Below are 9,768 nucleotides of genomic sequence, written 5' to 3'. Positions count from 1 at the left end.
AACAGGATTTAGATGATGGGCATTAATGTCTTTCTGTTGGGTACCAGCTTATGTTGGAGTAAAAGGAAATGTAAGGTAAACATGTTGTGACAGAACAGTAGTTTAACCACAACTTGAGACCAAATAGCCTATGAACTGCAACATGAAATGTTATATTTCTCATTTGCTCACTCATTCATCAAACACTGCTAAAAAAATACACTGTAAAATTACATTTCCCCATTTTTCTTGTATATTTGCTGTCTTTTTCTGTAATTTTACAGTTTTTGACCGTATTTAAAAAAAACATGTAAAATATCTGAAATTGTCTGGCAGGTGGTGCGCCAGAAATAAACCGTAAAATATTTTTACCCCCTGTAAAATTACATGTTTTCCCGTTTTTCTATAATCTTACATTTTTTATCATATTTAAACAAATACATGAAAAACTGTAAAATTCTGTGAAATATATTTTTTTAACAGTGTAGTTTTGCCATCAAGCCATCCTAAATTTGCAGCTAAATCATGCAAAGTTGAATATCCTGAATATCTAGCTGGTTACTAATAAGAAAACAAGTGTTGACTATCCCTGTTTTTTGCTCACTGTAATGTGTGCACGTTATTGTAAATTAAATCTCTTTGCCTTGTACATTATGTAAAAGTTTAATTTATAATTTCACTTTTATCCCTCCAGACAAGGAAGGAAGGTGATTATAGTTAATCATATCATCTAATACTTGCTGATGTATGTTATCCTTGTTTACTTTATATAATCCTTGTTAAATACAAATGGGCAATTCCAACGTTATGGACGTGACATTTTGCGTTATGGACGTGACATAAAAATGCTAAGAGAATGAATTTGTTACGAATATATTGAACCATCTGTTTATATTTTACTGAACCCTTGTTGACAGAGTCTAAACATCAAAAAATGTCAGTCTATGAAAAAAATTTATATTTAAAAAAAGGGAAATAAACATGCGTTATGGATGTGACAAAAAAAGGACGCGGTTTTTGTGAGACGATAAACTTTGTAGGATTTCTGTAAAATAAAATGNTTTTTAAAATTGGACTTCGAGTCTGTAATAAAAGTGATGATAATGATGAATAGCTACCGAGAGATTTCCTGACTTCACCACCGCAAGCAGCAGCACGCCACACTCCTCCCGCCGCGTGCAACGCGCATGGATGTTGCGCTGCCTCGTGGTGACAACACGGCACTGTCTTGAAGGGAATAACCAACAACTACTACATCTGTCTTCGTGAGACCGCATGAGTTTTTTTATTCTTCATTCACGACAAAAAAATGAATCCACGTTGTGTTTTGGCTTCTCTGCATTTGCTCGTCACCATTGGCTTTATTCCAGGTAGGACTTTAGCTCACCTATTTTGTTTCTATGCATTTCTTTATGCATTTCTTTAATGCATATGCTGTTTTGTTATAAAATGTTGCTTATTACTGTTTCACTCTTGCATTGCAATAATTAATTAATTAATACAATTTAATTTAAAATAATTTGCCTCTTATTACACTGTTGCAATTTTGGGGAATTTGTGTATAAAACCGGGCGATTGTTTGATTATTTAGTTTCTGTGTCACACAATATACTAATAAATTAAATTATTTAATTATTTAAAAAAATTAAATGTATTTGCTGTAAAATGCATTAGTCTACATTGCAGTTCTTTTTCAAGTACTCCAGTAATCTTCAAGCAAGTTTGCAACTATACAATTTTACATGATCATTATGTCATACGATTCTATGCCTCATGCCTTACATATCACAAAGTAATCTGGCACATCTGTATTTCTAACCCACAACACACAAAACTAACATTATGACAGCACTGAAAAATATCTGACCTACTGAAGACCCACTGATAAATAATTAGTGCCTCCCACAGGGGCATGTTGACATAGACCCATGGTCCCTGTATTGCCTGGAATTTCTATTTAATTTTCTCAGGAGGTGCTTTTTCAATTATTATTATTAATTATTCAGAAAGGGAACTCCTCTGAGTGGCTTGTCTTGGCATGTGTGTGTGTGAGGGGAGAATTGTAAGTTTGTGTTGTCCTTGTTAAAAAAAAAAAATTGCGGCACTTAAATGAAATGAGTTTTTTTGTCAGCTAAGGATGTTATTACCAAATATTGATGGCCCAAAAGCATTTTTGCGTTGTTTGAATGATCATCTTTGCAGTGCTTTGCATGCTTTGACACTGTATCCCAAGAATCTCAAGTGTTCTGAGTGTTGATGCTGCAGGAGAATGATACTGCCAGCTGGATCTCACACATCCTTTTACACCACTATCCCTTCGATTAGATCTCTTTTGTTTGGCTCATGGAGTGAATTTATGTGGCAAGGAAAGCCTGACCACGCTTATCCCCAGGGAACAGTAATGAGTAATTGAGCTCAATTGTTAATCTGCTAAACATGTTGTGACAGAACAGTAGTTTAACCACAACTTGAGACCAAATAGCCTATGAACTGCAACATGAAATGTTATATTTCTCATTTGCTCACTCATTCATCAAACACTGCTAAAAAAATACACTGTAAAATTACATTTCCCCATTTTTCTTGTATATTTGCTGTCTTTTTCTGTAATTTTACAGTTTTTGACCGTATTTAAAAAAAACATGTAAAATATCTGAAATTGTCTGGCAGGTGGTGCGCCAGAAATAAACCGTAAAATATTTTTACCCCCTGTAAAATTACATGTTTTCCCGTTTTTCTATAATCTTACATTTTTTATCATATTTAAACAAATACATGAAAAACTGTAAAATTCTGTGAAATATATTTTTTTAACAGTGTAGTTTTGCCATCAAGCCATCCTAAATTTGCAGCTAAATCATGCAAAGTTGAATATCCTGAATATCTAGCTGGTTACTAATAAGAAAACAAGTGTTGACTATCCCTGTTTTTTGCTCACTGTAATGTGTGCACGTTATTGTAAATTAAATCTCTTTGCCTTGTACATTATGTAAAAGTTTAATTTATAATTTCACTTTTATCCCTCCAGACAAGGAAGGAAGGTGATTATAGTTAATCATATCATCTAATACTTGCTGATGTATGTTATCCTTGTTTACTTTATATAATCCTTGTTAAATACAAATGGGCAATTCCAACGTTATGGACGTGACATTTTGCGTTATGGACGTGACATAAAAATGCTAAGAGAATGAATTTGTTACGAATATATTGAACCATCTGTTTATATTTTACTGAACCCTTGTTGACAGAGTCTAAACATCAAAAAAATATATATTTAAAAAAAGGGAAATAAACATGCGTTATGGATGTGACAAAAAAAGGACGCGGTTTTTGTGAGACGATAAACTTTGTAGGATTTCTGTAAAATAAAATGCACAATCCTGAAGCAATAATACCCAATGAATGGAGAAGGGATGCCTCTTTATAGAACATAAAATAGTTACTTTATATTCATTTTCATGTGTCCATTTATGAGGAATATACAGTATAGCGTTATGGATGTGACAATCCTGAAAATGCCACTTACCTGACTATGAAAAATCATGCACTAAAAATAAAACAAATGCTTTACAAATTTGAAGAGAGATCTCACATGGGTATTTCAACCACCAAATGTTAAAATCTGTGCTGTTACCATAGTAAAAACCACTGGTAAAAACTTAATTTTTTCTTGGTTAGGTTGACATTTTCACGGAATTGCCCAAATGTCAACAATAATCAAGGGATTTAGGGAATTACTTTAGGGATATTTTTATTTCCCCCAATGCAACCAGGATAATTAAACTGGTTTAATAGTTTGTGGGTTGATCTTGAGAAGGTTTCATGCGTGCCTCTGTAAACTGATGATGTACTTATGAGTTTATTGCTCTAAAAAATGAAATTGCCCTCATCTGTCTATTCTGTCACCTGTCACCAAGCTCATTTTGTACTTGTGGATAGGTGTTTTACTCTAAATTGTAATACTTAATAAATGACTCTATGCTATGTGCTCTACCATTTGAGATGTATGTAAACCAAGTTCTCTCTCACATGTCTCCCCTTTCTGGCAGTATGTTTGTGTGCCCAGGGGAGATATGCGTACAAGTTGCTGAATGATTTGTTCGTGAATTACACCAGTGCATTGAGGCCTGTTGAAGATACGGACAACATCATTAACGTCACACTGCAAATCACTCTCTCACAGATCATTGATATGGTAATGACTGTGTAGTCACTTTCTTTCTCATCATCTCCATTAATAAATCGATTTGTGGTTGTGGTGTTTTTTTGCATATTTATTATTCTGAAGGCCTCTTTTCATCTCCAGGATGAAAGGAACCAGATCCTGACAACATACCTGTGGATTCGTCAGGTGTGGTTTGATGCCTATCTCTCCTGGAACAAGACAGATTACGATGGGCTTGATACCATCCGTATACCTAGTAGTTATGTATGGAGACCCGATATTGTCCTATATAACAAGTAGGTCGGATTGGTATTGAGTTTGAGTCACTTTGTTGTTCCACAGACTGAACACTCTTATGCACGGTTTGTTAATGAGAGTGTTCAGTCAGTAGAATTGTGTTTTTTATAACAAATTGTGTTCAAGCAACTACACATTCTGTAGTTTCTGCAGTCACAATTTCATCCAATCAAAATTCAGGGTTGTAACTATGCATTCTGTAAATAAACTTGGAAGTTGTTGTTTATTAACAGGTGTCAGTAAATAACAACTTAAAGGTCCAGTGTATGAAATTTAGCAGCATCTAGTGGTGAGGTTGTGAATTGCAACCAACGGCTCATTTCACCCCTTCCTTTTCGCAGCACTACGGTTGGTGGCTGACACAGAACTAAGATGTCGTCATGTTTTCGCTTCTTCCCGAAGGGGATAACGTATTTACAAAAACGTGCTCTTAGAGCAGTTTGTCCATTTAGGGCTACTGTAGAAACAACATGGTGAATTCCACTCAGGGGGACCCGCGGTGTATGTAGATAGAAATAGCTCATTCTAATGTAATAAAAACATAACGATTCATTACGTAAGGTCTCTGAAAACATACTTATGTATATTATATTGCATTTCTGTCAATAGATCCTCCAAAAAAATGACACACAGCACCTTTAAATTTCAGTCAGTTTCCACACATTTTTGTGATTCATTTACATCCAGCAGAAGCTTAAACAGACTGCCAAGAGCAATCAAGTGGGTTTGTACTGACATGAGGGTGAGTAAATAATGACAAAATTTTTATTTTTGGATGAACTAATCCTTGAAAGACTTATCTGACTCGGGTATGTTGACAGATGGCTTAAGCTGTACACTCAACTGTCCTGGAGGCTTGTCATTGCAAAACATGGCAAGATTGTAATTACTTTTCAGAACAAGTTTTATATTCAAACGCTAATATTTTGAGCTGTTCTGTGTGTCACAACAAGCCAAAATAAACAAATCATGTGACATATATAAATCTGGTTGAGTCTAGCTGTTAATAAGAAGAAAAATCTGGTGACATGTTGTAAATTAAGAGGATGATTTATGCAGAGTAAACTTGAAATAAATAAAAAACATATTAATTCTGAAAGGCATAGTTCATACCAAAAATAAAAATTCTGTCATTATTTATTCACTCTCATGTTGTTAAAAACCTCTATATGACTCTTTCATCTGTGAAGCACAAAAGAAGATATTTTGAGAAATGTTCCAGTGGTTTTGTGTCCATACAATGGAAGTCAATGGGGGCTAATGTTGTTTGTTTACCAACGTTCATGAAAATACTTTGTGTTCTGTACAAGAAAGTTTGGAATGACGTGAGGGTGAGTAATTGATGAAAGAATAGACTATTCATTTGCATTTCATATCAGTTTTCTGTTTGGTATGAATAGACCATGTGAAAGATTCAGTGAGATTTATTGTGAATCCATGTCGGATGGATTGTTAAGAAATTCCGTTTGACTTTTAGTGTGAATAGACCTTTAGCTTTTTGTCTCATGCTTGAAAATGCAGTAATTTCAGAAACTGTGTGTACTTTGTGATGTCATCTCCGCAGCGCAGATGACCAGTTCTCCAGCTCTATGGAGACCAACGTGGTGATCCGTCATGACGGCCAGATCATGTGGGATCAGCCGGCAATAACCAAGAGCTCTTGCAAGGTGGATGTATCCTTCTTTCCGTTTGATGCACAGCAATGCCGCCTCACCTTCGGCTCCTGGACGCACAACGGCAACCAGATGGACCTTCATAAAGCCCTGGACAGTGCTGACCTGGCTGACTTTGTGGAGAATGTGGAGTGGGAGGTTCTGGGCATGCCTGCTAAGAAGAACATCATCCTCTATGGCTGCTGCTCAGACCCCTATCCTGATATCACATTCACACTTCACCTGAATAGAAGAGCTTCCTTCTACATCTTCAATCTGCTCATACCATGCATGATGATCTCCTTCCTGGCTCCGCAGGACTTCTACCTGCCGGCTGACTCTGGAGAAAAAGTATCTCTAGGGGTCACAGTGTTACTGGCCCTAACTGTCTTCCAGATGCTCGTCGCTGAAAGCATGCCTCCTTCAGAGCATGTGCCGCTTATTGGTGAGATGTTTACTTTTTTTTACTAATTTTGAGGGTGGATCAGTGAAGGCAAGGATGTGTTTCGTTTGGGAAGGTGTGTGTTTTTGGGTATTAAATTCAAATATCTACAGCAGGGCTATTCAATTAGTTTGTCATGGGGGCCAGTTAATGAAGAGCATCCCAAATGAGGGGCCGGAGAGATATGGCTTGCAATATGAGGGATGACACAACAACAATAAAAAAGTTCGTTTTTTTTTACAAATTCCGTTTTTTTCTGTTGAAATTTTTCTGGATTCTATGTTTTCTGTCCTTTACTATACAATAGTAATATATTTGCCCACATGAAAAAATACTTCAGTATACTACAGTATTCACCGGAAAAAATTACATTCAGGGCCGGTTCGGCCCGTGGGCTGCCTATTGAATAGCCCGGATCTACAGTGTTTCTCAAAAATTGCTTATTGCACCTTTAAGATTTTTATTGCAATTAGAGTTTGAGTCTGCATTCTTTTTGTAACTAAGAATGAGTATTGTTTTTTGGCATAATACTAAATTTACATCTATATGCAATGGGTATAAAGTATTATTTCCAAATTACACTGCACATTTTGAATTTTCATTCTCATCCTTTTTTACATCGTTAGCTCTATAATGTGTATGCTATTTAATTGATCCTAGCAGCATTATATTATATGATTTGATATGTTGTTGTTATGTTGTTATGTGTTCAGTGTTGGGTATAACTAGCTACTAAAAAATTAGTTACTGTAATTTAGTTACTTTTCCCTTGGAAAAAGTAAAGTAAGGGGTTACTCTTATTTTTCTTTAATTTAATTACAGTTACTTCTGATGTAATTGAACTAAATACTGTGTAATATATTCAATAGTGGACATGACCTGAAATTTTATGTCTAACCTTAAAATGCATGCTTTAATGTATCCTTCTCACATTTGTATAATTTGGTCAGTTAATAAGGATAATTTATGTAGTTATTAATTATTTATTTGAATGAATTAAATAAGCTGTTAAATGTCTATCCTTGATTCAATTCTAATTAAGGTTGATGTAGGATATAAAAAGTAATTAGTAATTAATTACTTTTTGGAGAGAGTAATTTGTACAGTAATCAAATTACATTATTGAATATGTAATTAGTAACTAGTAATTAATTACTTTCTCAGAGTAACTTACCCAACACTGTATATGTTATGTTAAACGCTGTATTTTCCACATACCGTGCATGTTTGTATCTCTGTAGTTTTAACTGATTTGTTGATAATTTTGTTAATACGCTCTTGTGTTTTGACATTCCACTCACTTAAAAAGTGCAGACTGGCTGTTGAACATAATAAAACCAAGTTGATCTATATTAACAACCAATGACGGACAATTAGTCCACCATCATTTCCACTTTTATGTCCTTCCCATGCAAGTGGGCTCATGTTATATAAATGTTTAATCTGCTATATTAAGTATAACACCCCCTTAATGGTATGCATTGGTGCAATTAAATGATCCACCAAAGAGAAAAGCACCCTAACCCACACGACATGAGCTCAATATGAGATGCAAATTAGCTGTTGCAATAAACAATGAACGCTAAGGGTCAATAACTGCAGGGTTTTTAATGACCCTTTCTAATGAAATGGGACTGTATGCAGATGTGCCTTGCATTAGCAACACTGTTGTATCTTTATATTAGAGGTGTAACCCAGTTCCTGTTTACCATTGAGATCAATTAAGTTAACTTTCCTCCTGAGATTGAATAATCAATAGTCAAGTCACATTGCGATTGTTTATAACTGTCCGTTCAATACTAAGTGCTTTGTAATGAAGTCTGTTGGATGAGGTTCATTAATCTCTGTGTTTCCACAGGGAAATATTACATAGCCACAATGACCATGATCACAGCTTCTACAGCCTTGACCATCTTTATTATGAACATCCACCACTGAGGACCCGAGGCCCAACCTGTTCCCGCCTGGGCCAGACGATTAATTCTCAACTATCTGGCTCGAATCTGCTTTGTTTATGATCTGGGCGAGAGCTGCCTGCCCACTCACACAGACAAATCTACCCAGAAAGAAACGAGTTGCGCTGTAAACGCTAGTGCCAGGGGTGAGGACTTGGCTCTGAGAGTACGAGGAATTTCTAAAGACAAACTGAATGAAGACGTCAGTCCTACCCTGTCCACTGAAAAAGAGTCAGTAGGTGGCTGGAAGGATAGCAACTGTGTGGGCATTGACCCTGGTGAGATGGGAGGAGCTACTAGGGGTTGTGCAGGTAAAGCAGGTGAGAGCGGAATGGGCGGAAACAAGAGGGAGATGCTTCTGGAAGGTCAGTGTAAATGCCATCAACAAACCCTGCTGAGGAACGTAGAGTACATCGCTAATTATTATTATGATCAGAAGGCCACACAGAGACGGAACGGCGAGTGGCGCAAAGTCGCCAAAGTCATGGATCGCTTTTTTATGTGGATCTTCTTCATTATGGTATTCCTCATGAGTTTGCTTATTATAGGAAAAGCGGTCTGAGTGCTTGAAATGTATACTGTAAACACACACTTTCTATAGACATAATGATTTTGATACTGTACAAACTGTATACTGTATCCCATAACCCTCACCCTATAATTAACCCTCACACAAACCTTTCTGTATTTTTCAGTTTTCGAATAAACATCGTTTTGTTTTATTTAGAAGCTGTTTTTCTCAACGGGGCGAATAATGTCCCCACAGGACCAAACACACACACACATATACAGCTGCAGAAAAAATTATAAGAGACCATTCCAATTTCAAATCAGCATTTCTAGATGTATTGTGGTCATTCCAGTGTCTGTTGAATTTCAACAAAATCAAACCTCATGAGTGACAGTCATCCAACAGCAATGTGAAAGACTGAGCATGACAAGACACATGAAAACTGTGATAAAGATCCAAGTTATCATATAAAAAAGTGTTTAACTTTTCCTGAATACATGTACAAATATTACTGTTGTATTAAAATACAGAGATTGAAAAAATACAGAGCTTTTCTGTTATTTTTACCTGTTTCAAGTTAAAATTTCTGCAAATAAATGCAAATAGAAACAATATTTCTATTTGGAATTTGGGAGAAAGTTAGTAGTTCACAAAATTATTATTTTTTTCATTTTACCTAAACACAAATAAAAAGGAAAATAATTTTAAAATGTGACCCTGGACAACAAAACCAGTCTTACGGGTCAATTTTTCGAAATTGAGAT

The 9,768-nt window shown here is 35.7% G+C and overlaps 1 protein-coding gene across 1 annotated transcript; it reads left to right on the top strand.

The window, feature by feature from the left end:
• Nucleotides 1-1,250: 1,250 nt before the first annotated feature.
• LOC130570214 (neuronal acetylcholine receptor subunit alpha-10) lies at nt 1,251-9,522 on the top strand. The gene is given in 5 exon segments (XM_057360415.1): nt 1,251-1,349; nt 4,032-4,177; nt 4,289-4,443; nt 6,009-6,541; nt 8,397-9,522. Coding segments are annotated over 5 exon segments (1,554 nt in total). The 5' UTR covers nt 1,251-1,288; the 3' UTR covers nt 9,056-9,522.
• Nucleotides 9,523-9,768: the final 246 nt, after the last annotated feature.

This window comes from Triplophysa rosa, linkage group LG19 (assembly GCF_024868665.1).
Source record: "Triplophysa rosa linkage group LG19, Trosa_1v2, whole genome shotgun sequence".
NCBI classification, from domain to species: Eukaryota; Metazoa; Chordata; class Actinopteri; order Cypriniformes; family Nemacheilidae; genus Triplophysa; species Triplophysa rosa.
Note: the sequence above shows the minus strand (reverse complement) of the source record. Positions and strands in the feature narration are given on the sequence as shown.